Below are 18,470 nucleotides of genomic sequence, written 5' to 3'. Positions count from 1 at the left end.
ACACAGAACCTCGATTTTCCGTCCCATCCAAAACACTATACGTTATCCCCTGCCAGGCCCTCCGTCCTGTACCACTACGACAACCCGACATCACAACATATTAACCCAACAATACAACATTTTTACACAACATTACAATATTTTTAACGTCGGCGTGTCGGGTGAAAATGTCATATTGTCGGGTTAAAATGTTGGGTTGTCATAGTGTCGGGTTAAAATGTCGCGATGTCGGGTTGTCGCCTTATGAAGGTCGACACCGTGACATCCCGACATGATACCAATACGCCATACCATACCCTTTCCTCGCCTTTTGTACAACACCCAACCCAAACTCTCAAGATGCGGAATTCAACAATGCTTGTGAGGTTACCGACACCCTGTCCATATCGGCGCCTCGTATAAATTAAATGTGGGGATGGCAGGGGAGGATCGCCAAACAGCGAGACTTGTCAGGTTCTCCGAGCTGGCTCCTTATATTTGTGTTGTTTTCCTCCTTTAATTTCCGATTCCATTCATGCGCTCCCATCCCTAGCCTTTCGTATAACACCCAACCCAAACTTTCAAGATGAGGGATTCATCGATGCTATCCCCTATCCGATTTTGTTGAAACTTAAAATATATGTTTATATCTGTAAGACCTCGGTTTCAATTGCGTTTTTCGTGGGTGTATTGTGCATGGCAACCGCTTGTTAACAGATTTTTCTAAAATTTGGTGTAAAGCATTGGGATCATATGAGTAGTATATTGAGTGTTTTGTGACTTTCCGTTCCAGAGTTATGCCCCTTTCTCCAGAAAACCTTGTGAATGCGATAGATGCTATAGTTTGAAATGAATCTTTTTCATATTTGGCTTGAAGCTTTAGGGTTATCGATCCCTATAGATATTCATAATCCACAGTCTTCAGTTCCTGAATTATCACCCCTTTGAAGAAGACTATGTGAACATGATAGAGGCTATAGGTTTTAACAGATTTTTATCAAATTTGGTTTGCAGCAATGCGATCTTAAGTGGATGAACCCTGTATCTAGAGATTTAATTTTTTTCAAGGATTCCAGATCCTTATCAAATTTGCTCAAAATCCAAGCTTTCCTTTGGGATAAGCTGCTGTAAAGACAAAGCTGTTGTGTGGGCGTGTTCCAGGCTTTGCTTGGGTATCTTTTACGATATCACACATTTTGTTTGGGCTTGTTTACCTGGCTGGCAACCAATGTTCCGATTAACATTTAAGGCTCGATGGGTCATTTAGCGATATAGAACCCCCTTACAAACTACAACATCGTGAACGTTTATTCTCCAATGGGAATATCAGTCCCACAATGGTAAATATGCTTTTACCGTAAAGTTGTTTTGTTCGATGTCCCAACTATAATTCATTAAAATCTATGACAAATCTCTGTAAATTGTTTTGGTCATTGTTTGCGAAAACAATCAATCTGATTAAAATACAGATCCATATTGCGTTTCGTTTTTATACGCCAGCTTTTTCATGTGGACGTATATTGTCGTCGCCCCTGTCCGTCCGGACGTCCAATCGTCGTCCACAATTGTTTGTGGACTATCTACAGGTCACAATTCTTATCCGATTTTGACGAAACTTTAAATATAGGTTTATCCCCAAAAGATCTCTGCTGCTTTTGATATTGGCATGTATCTGATCAAATCTTCATGGATTATGGCCCCTGTTTGTACGAAAAATCACGTTTTTAGCTTGTGGACCCTATAGAGGTCACAATTTTTAACCGATTTTGTTGAAACTTGAAATGTAAGTTTATAACACAAAGATCTTGGTTCCTTTCGATATTCGCTCATATCGGACTGTAACTTCCTGAATTATGGCCCTTGATTGTACGAAAAATCACGTTTTTAACTTGTGGACCCTATAGAGGTCATAATTTTTATCCGATTTAAAAAAACGTATTATTATATCACCGTTACACCCTAAAGACGGCTGAGTTCGAATTTGGTGAAAATCGGCCCAAAACTGACAGACAAAATGGCCGTCCTTCGTTCTCAAATAGCGTAAAAATATGGTATATCAAGGTTGTGGACCCTATAGAGGTCACAATTTTTATCCGATTTTGTTGAAACTTAAAATGTAATTTTATAACCCAAAGATCTCGGTTCCTTTCGATATTCACGCATATTGGACCGTAACTTCCTGAATTATGGCCCCTGATTGTACGAAAAATCGCGTTTTTTGCTTGTGGACCCTCTATCCATCTCTCGAAAATGTGGGCGTATCCTGCCTGGCAGCCGCTGGTTTATACTTTCGACGACTACATGAAGATCTGTCCAGTTGTTTTGGGAGGTTGCATCAAAGGTCATACGAGCAACTTTTGACCCTATGACGTAAGACACTTGATTAACCAATCAGCATTGTTGTTTCTAGTGGATTACCCACAGTTCCGTACACATCACGTCAAAAGCTTGCTGTAACAGACCGTTTCATTGGCTAATTACTCACATCATCCACAACACGTCAATGATAACAACTCTTCCAGATCCTAGTGTAGTAAAGACAAGTAAAACAAAATTTTGAACTATAAAAAACGGAACAAAATAGGATCTGTGTTTTAATCACATTGCAGAAACAATATGGTATGCAAATAGTTTGTGACAATAATATGTGACAATAGTATATGCAAAAATATGCAAATTTTATCCACATGACAATAGTATCTGCAAAATTGTAGGATTTGATACAATTCAGAACCGTATATAATCTATAATATATATTTCAGACGTGAACCAGGTCTGCACTAGAGATCACAACTTAGATGATTGTTACTTGAAAGTAGAATTATTAGACCAGTCAAACTATTCCGATAAAGGTGTATGTAGTTCAGATTCGGACAATGATGATGACGATGCCAAACCGTGTATTAAAGTCAGTGGTTGTACAAACTTAAAAAAACTAAAGAAGTACATAAGGAATAAAGATAAATTTGGCGTAGCTGTTGATAGCATTGAAACGGTCCGAGAAGAAATGTGTATTTACGTTAGTTTATCCACTAAAGAAGGTAATTTACATTTAGAAATATTGCTTTTTTGTTTTATGATTTTTAAAATGAGGACAAAGAAAACCAATGTATATTAATTTGAGCCCAAATTGCTCTTTTCTTTGTCATCTTGACCACCCCCACTGTTTACTACCTTGGTAATAGTCAGGTTAAATATTTATTTATATATCAATGTATAAATGTTTTAGTAAAACAAACCAGCAGTGGTATTTCTTCATCTTTCAGACATTATTGTTTGTCAACCTATTATTTAATGACTTATAGTAAATTTATTTTTATATCATGTATCATGTGGACATATATTGTTGTAGCCCCTGTCCGATCATCTGTCCGGACGTATGTCTGGATGTCTGTCCACAATTTATTTGTGGACACTCTACAGCTCACAATTTTTATCTGATTTTAACGAAACTTGAAATATAGGGTTATCTCTTAAAGATCCTGATTCCTTTCGATATTAGCATGTATTGGATCAAAACTTCATGGATTATGGCCCCTGATTGTACGAAAAAACAATTTTTAGCTTGTGGACACTCTAGAGGTCACAATTTTGATCCGATTTTGATGAAACTTGAAATCTATGTTTATAACCCAGAGATTTCAATTCCTTTTGATTTTAGCGCATATTGGACCATAACTTCCTGGATTGTACGAAAAATCACTTTTTCTTTTAGCTTGTTTACTGTCCATCTCTTGCAAAATGTGAGCATATCTTGCATGGCAACCGCTTGTTGCCCCCCGCCTTTCGAAGAAAGCAGGGGACTATTAAAATGGGTTCGTCCATCTGTCTGACTGTCCATCACAGAATGTTCAAACTTGGTGTAGGTCTTTATTATGTCAATACCTTGATGGAGTTCGAAGATGAGCATTTTCTGCTTAGGGTAAGCAGAGATAAGCAATTTGATTGGTTGATGCTTTGGGACACAATAACTTTAGTTCTAATTAAGTGAGAGTGATGAAACTTGGTGTATAGTTTCTTTACATCAATACCTTGACTAAGTTCAATAATGAGCATTTTCTGCTCAGGGTAAGCAGAGCGATAAGCAATTTGATTGGCCGATACTTTGGAACAAAATAACTCTCTTTCTAATTGAGCTAGAATGTTCAAACTTGGTTTAGGTCTTTATTATGTCAATGCCTTGATGGAGTTCGAAGATGAGCATTTTCTGCTTAGGGTAAGCATAGATAAGCAATTTGATACAATTACTTTAGTTCTAATTAAGTGAGGGTAATGAAACTTGGTGTATAGTTTCTTTACATCAATACCGTGACTAAGTTCGAAAATGAGCATTTTCTGTTCTGGGTAAGCAGAGCGATAAGCAATTTGATTGGCCGATACTTTGGAACACAATAGCTGTCCTTCTAATTGTGCTAGAATGTTCAAACTTGGTGTAGGAGTTTATTATGTCAATGCCTTGATGTAGTTGGATGATGAGCATTTTTTGCTTAGGGTAAGCATAGATAAGCAATTTGGGGAACGATAACTTTAGTTCTGGTTATGTGAGAGTGATGAAACTTGGTGTATAGTTTTATTACATCAATATCTTGAATAAGTTCGATAATGAGCAGTTTGATTGGTCAAGACTTTGGAACACAATAATTCTTATTCTAAATGAGCTAGAATGTTCACACTTGGCGTACATGTTTATTAGGTGAATTCCTTGATGAAGTTTGAAGATGAGAATTTTCTGCTTGGGGTAAGTAGAGTGATAAGCAATTTAATTGGTCAAGACTTTGAAACATAACAACTCTGCTTTTAATTGTGGTAGAATGTTTAAACTTGATGTAGATGTTCATTAGGTGAATGTCTTGACTGAGTTCAATAATTAGCATTTCGAGCAAAAGCTAAGCAGAACTAAGCAATTTCATTCGTCGATGCTTTGGGGCAAGATAACTTTGGTTCAATCTGATAGGGAGTGATGAAACTTAGTGTATAGTTGATAATCAGTTTGATTGCCCGATATTTTGAAAAAAATAAATATGCGATTAATTAATATGTGTCATCTATTTATTTTGCGATTTTGGCGGGTGAAATCAGCCTTACTTTTGGCTTATTGAATTAGTCATGTATTGATGCAGAAGCTTTTATGTTATTATTTTTTTTAGATATAGACACGGTTTGTAATACAAGCCACACTGTAGACAATTGCCCGTTATTGGTTGAAATCTACAAGACTCAGAAATCATCAGTCACAGACCTTGGAAATTGTCAAGAATCAAATTTAAAAGAGGGTGTTGATACGAATAAGACAAAGTTGAGAAAAGAAGATGCATCATCTAATATTGAACAGTGTGTCATGGCTTCTAATCTTAAATCTGAAGATGTTAATTTATCTAATACAAAACAAGAAAATGGAGCATCAAGTAAAATTAAAAGTGAGGATGAGTGTGTGGATATCCCAGATGCTGAAGATCAACACTGTGATAAATGTGTTTGTGTTCAAATAAGTGGATATGGCGCATCGGTATCTGAACAAAAATTGACAGTGTATATAAAAAACAAGAGAAAATTTGGTGCTGCACCTAAAGATATTAAATTTGATTCAGATGACAATTGTGTTTATGTAACACTTGCGTCGAAAAAAGGTAACAAAAGCTTTAGGGAGTACGATGTTGAATTTCTTTTGTCTCATAAGCTTCCAAAAATTAATACATGTATATTAAAAGGGTATCTTGCAAATATAATACTACAATTGTCACTTATTTTTATCATGTAGTCAAAACATATGACCCAATAACACAAATATGCATTATTATAATTTAAGATGCTGAAAACGTATGCAGTAGAACTCATCAAGTTGGTAACTATAAAGTAAATGTTAAACTTTATACTCCACCACCCCAACTGAATAACAGATTACTGGTTACTAATATTAGTCAGGAAACAAATAAAGAAATGCTACAGAATTTTCTGGAAGGGAAATTTGAAATTGAGATATTGAATATAGTCTATAATGATGAAGCTGACAAGGCGATGATAAGTTTTGACGAGAATGAAGTTACAGGTGGGTTGTTTAAAGAGTTTTAACTATCAAATGTCACAATGATAAATTATTTATTAATCCACACCTTTTCTTTGAGCATCTGTAAGTCTTGGTTTATGTTATTTGTAAAAAAATAATAATACTTTGAGCAGTAATATAATGGCCTATTAGAATTTAGCTAAACCAAAATTATACAAAGGAATAAAGTGGTGCATGCAGCCTTTGGTGTAATGTAAAACAAACATTATGAAGTATTACGACTTGATTATTGCCTAGACCAAGAAATGTTTTCGTTCTTAATTTGGGAAATAGCTTTTTAGAACCATTCCTTTAAAACTGGAGATGATCCAGAAAGATGAAATTAATTCTTTGATTTGATTGATTTGTTATAAATACTGCTATATAGAAAAATTACCTTGTATTCCGATAAAATCTTTGCCATGTTATACTTTTGCAGATCTGTTTTCCACAAATACATATACATTTAAAGGGATTTTTTTTGTGCATAAGATTTAATAAAATCTCTTTCTACTTCCTATCTAGTTGATGAAATTCTCTGCAAAGTGGACATGTTGAAAGGCCCATTAAATTATCTTGATGGAAAGCAACTTCATATATCAACCATTAATACCAGTAAAACAGCTAAAGTTAAACAACATGGAGTTAAACTAGATGAAGATGATTTGACTAATTGTTTCGAAAGCTATGAAGCTAATATTAGTCGAATTGAAATGAACGATATAGATAACTTTGCATTGGTCCATTTTGAAACCTACGATGGTAACTATACTTTTGTAATAAGTGAATTACAAGCTTTTTTGATGATAGATCATATTGTTTGAGTTGCTTGGCCAATTGTTTTATTTATTTATTTTTTTTTGTTTCTCCAGGACGTCCACTAAAAGTTTTTTTTATAAAAAGAAATTAAAACTGGTCAGTGTTGTCTCCCTCCCGATCGTATTGCTCTATCAATTGTCTTGAACGTTGCTCGAGATAAACCTAACAGAGGCAGCGAAATAACACTTACCTGTATTACTTTGTTATTAATGAAATTATACTTTATATATATTGGTAGATTTAAAAAAAGTTTTGGCAAAGTCTCGTGAGGACAAGGAAAATGAACTAGAGGTAGAAGTTTATCAGAAGTGTTTGGGAAAATCTGGTGGTATTAAAGATCCTGATGTCTTTATTTTACCAACTCCAGTAAACGTCACTCTAACTGGTCCTGACTCGCATAAAGTATTGTTCATTTATCAATCTAAAACCAATAAGCAACAACTTTGTGACAAGTTGGCAGAATACAATATTCTTGTAGAATGGAATAAAGATAAACCAAGGGATGTTCAACTGTCTTGTACTGTTACCAAGGATATGAAAGATGCCAGAAAGTTAACTAAAATTTGGACAACATTATGTGAGATAAATTTTAGAAAATTTCTTGATGGTATCCAACTAAAAGTAATACCTATAGCAAATCCTAAGGTAATATCGTTTCAGTCATATGTGACAGTCCTGACCTACTGGAAGTGTAAATGACCGACTAGCGATTTAACATGTACATTTGTCCATGTATATCAAAATGAGTCAGAATGCACAAAATTTAATTTTGGACTGGAGACAAAATAAGTGAAAATATTGATTTTGATCGAAATTGAGATTTTCACAAAAATGAGTCTATAAATATAATATCTATCGACACAAAAGATCAAAATAGCAATAAAAGATTTTAGAACACCTTTATTTGAACGTTTTGTAAGAGTACCGTATTCTTAAATCTGTCCTATTTCTTAAAATTCTTTGCGAAATTAGTTATTTTTCTTCGCTCGCAACGAGATGACCGGTCATTCCTCTTGCATAATAATTGGCATCGTTGTAAAGCGGAGAATCTCTAGTTTACAGATATGATCAAAATATTGTCGATGAATTGATTTTGAATGGATACAATCAAGTTTTAAAACCCCTAAAAAATATAAACAAACTCTGCTTGTTGCTATGCTGTCTACACAACTTGTTTGCTGATTGGCCCAGACACCGCATACAAAGCATTATGGTTACATGGCTGGCTTGAGCGGGCGATAAATATTTGGTTTTGGCAATAATGTTTTTGGGTACCTACATGCGGTTCACTCTGGTAAGTGGCAGAAAAAAATTAATTCTGATCGTATATACATGTAGATTGCCATTGAGTGTTAATCAAAACCATGTGGCTGATTATGTAAATTAATCGACAAGCGGGTGTAAGTCATTGAGTAAAACTAATCAACTGTCACGGATCAATGATAAAGCAGTCGACAACTTATTATTTACTCCGAATAATTAATCCAAGCGGTGATTATTTGATATCTCATATCATCTTTAAAAAAATAATTAATAGGCCTTAAATGAAAATAAACAAAATGGCCAATAATTTTTTTTTCAAGGAGAATTATATTGATAGCTGAATTCCGTTTACTGTCGCTTCTTTATACAGCATGCAAAGTAAGAAATGCATCTTGGATATTTGTAGAAATATTGTCGTTGCGACATTGTTTTCAAATTTATAGACAAGGAATAGAGAAAAATGATGGCATTATATTGTATTAATTAATATCTTTGGCAAGTTATTAGATTCACATATATGTGGTATGTACTTAAATCAACTTAGTGAATGAATGAAATATTGTTACATAAAAAAAGAGTCATAATGTGCTAAACATTCAATTCTAGTTGATAACATATATCTTGTGGGAAGTTTCTTCGGTATATTTCCATTTTCCATATTAATATCTTTGGCAAGTTATTAGATTCACATATATGTTGTATGTACTTAAATCAACTTAGTGAATGAATGAAATATTGTTATATAAAAAAAGAGTCATAATGTGCTAAACATTCAATTCTAGGTTGATAGCATATATCTTGTAGGAAGTTTCTTCGGTATATTTCCATTTTCCATATAAGGGTGGGTTTCGACTTCATTAGCCTAAATTGACCAATCTCTTTGATAATTTACATCATATTTGACCAATTGGATAATTGAACGTCAAAACCCAAGCTACAAAACAATCATACTATGCTTGTATCTATGTGTCCAGCTATGATATATAAAATGTAAAAACGAACTGTTGCATTGTTATTTCTGGGAAGACAAACGTCTTAAGAAAACAGTAAGAATAGAAAATAAACTACGTGAAAGGGAAGCATTGACAGCTAGAGACAAATTCTAGACGAACACAAGGCTACTAAGATATGTAGTAAGAAAAGATGCATGGGTCATACGTAGGATGTGGCGACCAGTTTGACAATGTCCGCTCTCCACATCTGACAGAAAGGCCCATGGTGCTACATATTATTGTTTAAAATTGCTTTATCACCATGGGTCGAAAAAATGAGAATGGCCAACAAGCCAAAATGCGACGATTCTCGAGTATTCCATTGTTTAATTACATCAAAGCCAAAATGCACGAAAGAGAACGTAAGCATTTCTTGACTATGAAATTGACATTTCTATAGGGACTCATATTTTGATAACGTTACGGTACCTGAAAATAATAATAGACCAATCGTACATGCAAAATCTTACTTCAATTCACGTGTTAAATGAACACGCGTAAAGCTGTGGCAGCTTGCTTGATGATTATCTAATCAACAATCTTAATCTCCTGACCACTAGCTGGCACGAATGTGCTAATTAATTGATTAGAATCACCTAAGTTATAATATACAAAACAGACTACTAATGTATAGATTGTTCTTCAATATAACACTATCATGTGAATATGCCGCATGTGTTGTGGATGTTTCGTTATGAAAATAGTACATTTACTACGATTTTCGTCGTCAGCACCCTTGAAAGCCTAAATAAAAAAATATTAAACGACAAAATAGCAAATAATTGGCGGAAATCGTTGGATCAGATTTTTTCTACGGTTTTCATCTTCAGCACCCCTGAAAACCCATGGAAAGATATATTCAACAACAAAACAGCAAATAAATGGCCTGGTTGCTATGGGATTTTGTTTTGGAACGTACCAAATCTTTGACTTGCTTTTTCTCAAAACTTACTTTTATGAGTTGAGTAGCGTCAAATGGACACAGCTCAGTCAATTTTTGCTTAATTCAAACAAACTATACATCAAATTGAACAATAACAATATCCTCATTGCGACTCAGTATGCCATGGGGGGTCACATTTGATTGCCATGAATTAGAATTTAACCTTAAAGCACAATAAATTCAATTAGTTTTATGGTTTTAATGTGTTAGAAATTTTAAAATATATAGAAAAAGCGGGATAATGATACAAAAATTTCAAGTGAAAGCCTCAATTTAGATGCATTCAGATTAAGAAAGCCTTAAACAATCCCAGTGAACAATAATTGCAATATGATTTGTAAAGGAAATAAAATGCATATTATCATCTTTATTTTCTTTTTTCCCCCAGGTTTTGGAATTAGTGTCAAAAGAAACAAAGATTTCAAATAAGGATGATGTCATTATCATGAAAGAATCAGATTCAGTTTCATCTATTATCGTGGTTGGCCAAGATGCACCTCAGTTCAAAGAATTGACATCCACTGTTCAAAATACTATACACAGAATTGAAGAAGAATTGAAAAGACAGCAAGAGGAATGCACACAACCTATGGAACTTGAATATCCCTCCTCTACCCTTGAGACCTTTGGGGTTATTGATCGCATCAAAGGAAAACATGAACTTTTAAATTTTACACTAAAACCGGCTGAAAAGAAGATTGTATTCAAAGGCATAATGTCTGAAATAATGTCAGCAAAAGCCACTATACATGAATTCTGGCAAAATCTGAAAGTTACTGAATTAACAGGCTTAGCAAACCCGATTGTAGAACTATTATTGAAACAAGATGTTCGTGACCACATAATGAACCAACTCAAAACACAGGAACACAAAAGAGTGGTTTGGGAAGGAAACGGAAACAATACCTCAGTGATTGTCTTTGCTGAAAATGATGAAAACTTAAAAAGAATAACAGGTCTGCTTAATACTGTCTGTGTCAATAAACTTATTGATGTTGACTCAAAGATATCAGATCTACTTGCTGGATCAGCGTGGAATGATCTTATCAAAAATATTGAAGCTCAATACCCAAACCTAGTGAAAGTTAATGTCATCGATAACAAGTATATATCATTAACTTCCATCTCTGAGGTATTCAAGCTAATTGAGGACCCTGTTTCTGATTTCATCAAAGAAAATGTACGGTGCGTAGAAACTTTGAATTGCTCTAAAGGACAATTTGACTTAATGAATGGCAATTTAAAAAGTGATGTAGATAAGCTAATGTCAGATTTGAGAGCTGATAAAATTGATGTTAAAATGTCACAACTAATAGGTATTAGAATAGAAGGGCCGCAAGAAGCTGTAGAAAGAGGAAGTGAGACACTAAGTAGCTTCATGTCAAAGATTAAATGCAAGGACAAAACTGTAACCAAGCCGAGTGAATTAAAATTCTACAGATCTGATAAAGGCAGAGAGGCCATAACTACAACACAGAAAAAGTTCAAATGTTTGATTAAAAATTCAGATGAGGCAGTTGACATCAACACCATCTTCCAGTTGAGGAAAACGAAAATCCATGTTATAAACGGTGATATTACAGATTCGAAGGTCGATGTCATAGTAAATCCTTCCGATAAAACATTGAATCACAGTGGCGGGCTTGCAGATGCTATTGTTCGAAAAGGTAAATAGATGACACAGGGCTAGAAATTCGTCACTTTTTGCGAGAATCTAAGAGGATTCTCATATATGGAATCTGCGCGAATCCTCTGAATTTTAATTAATAATACTGTCTAAAAAACAAGATTGTATTTATTGTGTTAATCTAAAACACCAAAATACAACAACAGTGATAAAAAGAACCCAATCAGATGGAGTTTTTGGTAGGTAAACACTTAAATTGTGTCAAAGGAATATCCAGAAAATGCCGTAGTCAAAATAAGCTGATACAGCACCATGGCATTTCTTCATAGCACAATTTGTAGTCTTTTGTCCATCACGTAACTAGTCATGTAACATGCAAAAGTTTTTATTCATTCGTCGATGATAGGCAAACGGCACAATGATCATGTGACAACCATAACTGAAATTGCTATAAAATAAAATTCTGTACGACTATGATATAGCCTTCAATAATATTTTTAAAATTAAGTCTCTGTCAGTATGTATATAAAATAAAAAATCATAAAGGTAAACGCTTTTTAGAACTGGTTTATGGACCTAATTACAACCGATATGTCACGTGTCATTGGAATTCGGCATACGCAATTCTGTTGGGAAAATATCCACTGTTTCTCTCTCTGTGTAATCGGTGTTCTATCCATGGATTATATTCAATGAAAATTTAAATTTACCTTACAACTGGTCAGTGAATCCATCAAATTATGATCCAGTTATTATTTTAATATCTGCCAGTGCCTGGAATTCACACGAATGGAGCGTGGAAGATGCACGATTCGCAAACCATGCCGAGATTGTCTTCTTTCACCACGTGGCGTATTTTACTGAACCTATTATGAATTATCAGCAAGCTTGTTTTGTTACCGGATTATCCAAATCACCGTTAAATGTGCTAATTACTCGGATTATGAACCACATATGGGGGATTCTCACTATGGTATGACTGTTGTTATAGCCGACACTTCTTTATTAACAAGTAATAACTAATGCGTTGTAATATTAGCCAAAAGTAGATTGATTTATTATACCATGTGGCCGATTCATTGTTTTACCAATCGGCTAGATTAAACATCAGTCGGCTAAAACCCACAAAATACACCCGGACTGACATTCAACAGTTTGACTCGACAATTCTCCGAGATTTTTAAGAAAAATTTTACACGAATCCTTATAGATTCATAGCGTAAGCTCTTGCGAGAATCCTTGCGTGAATTAGATTCAGAGATTTATGTGAATTTCTAGCCCTGTAACATTGATATAATCGAAAACTATTATTGTAAAAGGTAGCCTGGATTCCATTTACCTACAATGCATATACATTAAACCATTATTTAAATAGATTACATGTGTATAGTATAGTAAACTATTGTTTTAAGAAATATATTCATAATACAGGAAATGGGATGTAACAAATGTGCATCTTCTAAAAGACAGAAATACTTATGTTTCATACATGTAATTTTATTTATATGAACATTATGAATTTTTTTTCTTTTTGTTCAAGGTGGCAACATTATTCAAATAGAGTGTCAGAAATATGTCCGTTCTCATGGTAGCCTATCAGATGGCGAATGTATAATGTCTAACCCAGGGAATCTTTCATGTAAACGGATTATTCACACTGTTGGACCCAAGTGGCATGATGGAAAGTCAGACGAGGTTAATGTTTTGAAGGATACCATTTTAAGAGTGCTTGAGATGGCTATGACCAATGCTTATACTTCTGTGGCAATGCCAGCAATAGGTACAGGGCTATCTGAGTTTCCTTTTGATCAAGCTTCAGTTGCTATAATAAATGCTATTGGTCATCACTTTGAACGAGTACCCAATTCACCAATTCATACCATTTATCTTATTGACAAACAACAAAAACCTCTTGAACACATCATCGCAAATCTTCAAGAAAATCCAGTTTTTAGACAAATATCTTCCAATGAAAGACAAGCAAGACATGTGGCACACAGCAGTCAACCAAGAAGTAGCACCCAAAGTAAGAATATCACGACTATAACATGTTATTATTGTAATATACTATTACTGATTGTCTGTTAATTTAAGAATTATTGGTTCCTGTTTGGCGATTATTAGAAGTAATAACTGCCAGTTACTGACAAGTTGTAAATGTGCTACAGGCTAGTCGAGAATTCAAGATCTTTTCCACAAATTGGAATGATTTTCATCATTCTCTGTTTGTCCGTCTGTCCATCCATCGGTCAACAATGTGATAGATGCCAAAGTTTTAATGATTCATTTTCTTCAAATTCGATGTGAAGCATTGGGATAATGAAAGGATGAGCCCTATTGATTTCCTTTTTCTCTGTTCATCTCTTGGAAAATGGGGGCGTATCTTGCAAATACAATTTGTACTAAAGCAGTAGCCCAATGTTACAAAGTGTGAATAGTGCAATCGGCGGGTGCAAGGCAACGTTTGTAAGGTTGGTGGTATAAGTTTATAAACAGAATAATAATTTTGCATGATTGATCGGGGTCTAGAAAGATGACTGTTTCATTGCTTGAGATGTGGGAGATGTAATCGCCAAAGGTGGGAGAGACTATGTGGATGCTATAGAAGCTAATGTTATCATCCAATTGAATTTATACACCATGTTTAAGTTCATGACATGAAGAAAACTACTGATTTTCCAAAACATTACTATCTTGTTTATGAAGCTTGACTAATTTTAAATTAGATTAAATCGGTTTGTAGATTTCCATAGTATGTTTTGACTCCACACAAAGACTGGCTTGTTTTCATTTTATAAATTAATAACGATATTTGTACATTTAAAAAATGCCAGACAACTTAATTGTTGGTTGGCGTATATCGTCGTCTGTCCTTGTATCCTACGTTAACTGTTATATAACATACAAAATACAAGGTCAGGGGCGTCGTGCAAAATTTTTTTTCGGGGGGGCCCAATTTTCTGCAAGTGTGTTCATGGTAAGTTAAATTTACTGGCCGCGGAGCTTGTGGGTGGCAGGGCCGCCCCACATCGAATGCCGTAGGCATGAACATGCAAGGGGGGTCCCTCTCCCGGAATTTTTTAAAATTAGAAGCCGGGAAACGCCATTTCGATGGATTAGAGACAATAAAGTTATGATTGAAAAATGGTCGGTTTTTTTTTTAGTGATAATTGTAATTTATCACTCGAAAATTGAATTATATTTTATTCATCTCAACTTAGATTTAATTATTGAATGGACATTTCGAACAACTTCATGCAAAACCCCATTCCTTCCTCCACCCCAACCTCTGCCAGGGTTATGCCATTTATGGTCAAATACGTATTTAGATGTATTTGTATTTTGATAAAAAATACTTTCAGCTTTATTTTTGACACCCGTATATTGATATTTTATCAAATACAACATACAATCATAAATAGAGATTTTCTAGCTACAGCAAACTCTTAACTCCCGGAAATTTTAGATCGAAATGATATGATAGAGTGTACGAAGCGAGGCCGCTGTTGAGCGAGGCCTTATGACATCTAAACTAAAGTGCAATAAACTAAACACAGATAATGACAAATTATACAATTCCTGGAGACCATGTGATGACTAAAACAGACGGACAGGTCTTCTGTCTTAATAATATCAATAAAAATATTTTTATTTCCCTGAAAATTTGGGGGGGCCCAGGCCCCCAATGGGCACGACACCACTGTACAAGGTCCCTAGAAAAACCTTATAACATTAATGTTTCTGTACTTCAGTATATTAAATAAAGGTTTGTATTTTCTTTTCAGAACAAATCGGCCCACCAACAGAACAAATCTTACATACTGTTAAAAACGAAATTGCAAAGGTGAAGGTGAGAGTTTTAGAATTAATTCCATATCCGTCACTAACCAAAATTATCATAAATGCAACCCAATTTAACTCTGTATTTCAATCACTGAGTAAGTCCTACTACTTTAGATGGGCAAAAAATAGAAGAAAACAAAATTAATAACTGTATACCTCATGAAGATAGCATACTAAAAAGTCTCCACATTTACACCTCTGTATAATTGTGATAGTAAAAAAAGATGTAATTGAATCAATTGTCTAAACTACGGTTTTGTAATAATATTCTTAATCGCAATATGCACGGGAAATGAAATGAAATGGGGTTTAACGTCCTACTGTTCTGCTCCGAACTGGGCTAATGAAGACGAGCATACGTCATACAGTGTGCTATGAGGGAAATTTTGCCTGGACAGTGGCACTATGGCCTACTCTTATATCAAATTCCAACTGTCAATGGATTTTTTATATAAATGCCAATGGGTACACGAGACCTCGTTTTTTTGTGCCATCCGAACGACTAGACAGCTGTCCTTGTTAGGCGCAAAACCTTAAAAAAAATTTTTTAAACTAAATAAGATGAGGTTCTAGCAGTAAAGGATCTTAGGTTCCTGACAGTACCAACTTTTAACATCTCTTTTAAATGTTGTCTTACCTCTTGAAACATAGCATGTGGAATGCGACTTTATGTATCCTTAAAAGAAATGTTTTACTCATCTCTAAAAGAGTGCTTCACCAAATTATCATTACCTAGTTTCATAAAAGCAGTTGTTTATCTTTCAGTAATTGTTCATTTGCCAAGCTATCAGATTCAATTTTCATACCATCTTCAACTTCCTTGGAAGTGGCATCAATTGACCAGGAATGCACGTGCAAAACGTGTGACATGGGACTGCTTAAAATCGTGAAAAAAGACAAGTGTTGCGTTCGCACGAAAAAAGTTCATTACCGAGAACTGATATTGGATTCAAACCCAGAACTCCACAAAAAAAAGAGACCCATCACAAGTTTCACCTATGTGCCATAAGATAGGAAAGCCCAAGAAAACGTTTACCAGAAATATTTCACGAATTAGGCATTGTGTTTTTAATGGCTTTTAGTGTATATTACAAACCCTAACATGTCTCAATCAACTCACGCCTTGTCTGTATACTGATCTGCTTACAAAGACTAGAATTTGGTTGTAAATTGGTGAAAATTGCACAAAAAAGACCTTATGCCCTTACTTTTCGAAACTATTTCTGGAGTAGAACCACATGGGTTGTCAAATCCTGGGAATATGTTTTAATGGAATGAATCTTAAGTACAAAATCAAAAACCAAATAAGTAATGAGGCTGACTGTGCGGACCCCCCCCCCCCCCCAAAAAAAAAAAAACCACATTAGATTAATTCAGCACACTGAAATGTCACTTGCTCTGAAGTACTTGTATGAAATTTAATTGAATTTCATTTTAGCCACCCCGAAGAAGTTGAAAACGTAATTTGTTTACCTCAGCGTAGAGACATGAGTTAAAAATAGCCCTGACAAAATATTTCCATTTTCTACCAATAGGAAACACTATATAATTGCAGGCTGATGTTATTGTGAATTCTACATCGTCAAAGCTGGAACTTAAAGCGGGTGCTGTATCTGGATCCATTTTAAGAGTAGGTGGTGCAATTCTTCAAACAGAATGTGATCAGAAATATCCAAATGGAATCGGAGAAGGAGACATTGCTGAAACTGGATCTGGTAACCTTCAGTGCAGACAAGTTTACCATACGTGTCTGAGACACTATTCTGGTATTTCCGAGGAAAAGGTATAGTTATATAATCTACTACCCTAGGCCTTTTACTAATAAAAATTATTGTCATTAAATCATACAAGTGATTATCAACCTAAACTAAAGTGGTTAGAAAGTATACGATAGTAGCCTAATTAATTAGCAGATGCGTAACTAGCTGTAAAAGATGCCACAACTTGATTAATAGCATGACTAATTCTAATATGGTCACTACTGAATACAAACCTAACCAATAGTGGTGTGTATCAGTCAATAGTCAAGTTTTTAACACTTCAGTGACATAACACCTGCCTATGAATACTGCTTCACCTGTTTGGAGGAGCCATGGTGGTTAGTGAGTAAGACGTTGACTTGCAAACCTGGATGTCCCGGTGTTTGCCAAGAAAGTTCATCAGGATTTCCGGTGTGGTTCCCACTATTAGTCGTGTAGGACGGAGGGCCTGGTAAGGGACAATGTATATGAATGGTAAGAAAAAAACGAGTCCCCTTATAGACATTGCTGTGTGTGAAAAATAAACCTTAACAGTTGGAATTCAAAACTATTATTTTTATCATAGCGTACACTGTATGGCGTATTCCCGTCTTCATTTATTTTCATTTATAAAAGTTTTTTACACACAAGGCAAAGATGTCAACCTTATGCATTGTATTTGTGTAATCTATTTTGATTAGAGCTAATTAATTGACTCCAGTTGTCGTCACATATGACTGTCCATCGGGGATTATTCTGTTTTGCGTGTGATTTACTAAAGAATATGGTCTATTTTACAAGAAAAGCTCAAAACGCGATTGACTCATTCGCATCCAGTTAATCTAGTTTTATAGAAAACTTTATGAATCAGAATATCTTCCGACTACATCGATTTTGATTGCAGGTTTTGCAAAAGTCTTACAGACTTACGAATTATTGCAGAATTTGAATTGCATAGCTTTTATTCTTTCCATATAAAGGAATTGGAAAAACTAATACACAAATGTCTTGAAAGAGCACAGAAAGCTGGCTACACATCAATTGCCTTCCCGGCTATTGGAACCGGAAACTTGCGTTTTCCTCACAATGTTGTAGCAAGGATATTTTACAAGGCAATAAATGATTATAAATCACATGGAGGCTCTCTTCAGAATATAACTATAGTCATTTATCCTAGAGATCTACAAACTATAAAGGTAAGGAAAACAAGGCACTTAGTATC

At 34.8% G+C, this 18,470-nt stretch overlaps 1 protein-coding gene and 1 long non-coding RNA gene across 5 annotated transcripts in view; both read left to right on the top strand.

The window, feature by feature from the left end:
* LOC126814529 (protein mono-ADP-ribosyltransferase PARP14) overlaps nt 1–18,470 on the top strand; it is a 123,955-nt gene that overhangs the window by 66,499 nt on the left and 38,986 nt on the right. For 3 of the 4 annotated variants that reach the window (XM_050539727.2, XM_050539726.2, XM_056099580.1), the window contains 10 exons: nt 2,742–3,020; nt 5,127–5,606; nt 5,786–6,025; nt 6,548–6,784; nt 7,080–7,486; nt 10,428–11,706; nt 13,207–13,692; nt 15,452–15,516; nt 17,065–17,292; nt 18,229–18,444. In XM_050539727.2, coding sequence (XP_050395684.2) covers nt 2,742–3,020; nt 5,127–5,606; nt 5,786–6,025; nt 6,548–6,784; nt 7,080–7,486; nt 10,428–11,706; nt 13,207–13,692; nt 15,452–15,516; nt 17,065–17,292; nt 18,229–18,444 — 3,917 coding nt within the window. Of the gene's footprint in view, nt 1–2,741; nt 3,021–5,126; nt 5,607–5,785; nt 6,026–6,547; nt 6,785–7,079; nt 10,391–10,427; nt 11,707–13,206; nt 13,693–15,451; nt 15,517–17,064; nt 17,293–18,228; nt 18,445–18,470 lie in introns of those variants that run through there. The other variant, XM_056099581.1, reaches the window with a different exon arrangement.
* LOC126814566 (uncharacterized) overlaps nt 1–18,470 on the top strand; it is a 114,037-nt gene that overhangs the window by 56,581 nt on the left and 38,986 nt on the right. The gene's annotated exons all lie outside the window — the stretch shown is intronic.

Source organism: Patella vulgata, chromosome 3 (genome assembly GCF_932274485.2).
Source record: "Patella vulgata chromosome 3, xgPatVulg1.2, whole genome shotgun sequence".
Taxonomy (NCBI): domain Eukaryota; kingdom Metazoa; phylum Mollusca; class Gastropoda; family Patellidae; genus Patella; species Patella vulgata.
The sequence above is the reverse complement of the archived record's forward strand: the minus strand, read 5'-3'. Positions and strand labels throughout refer to the sequence as shown.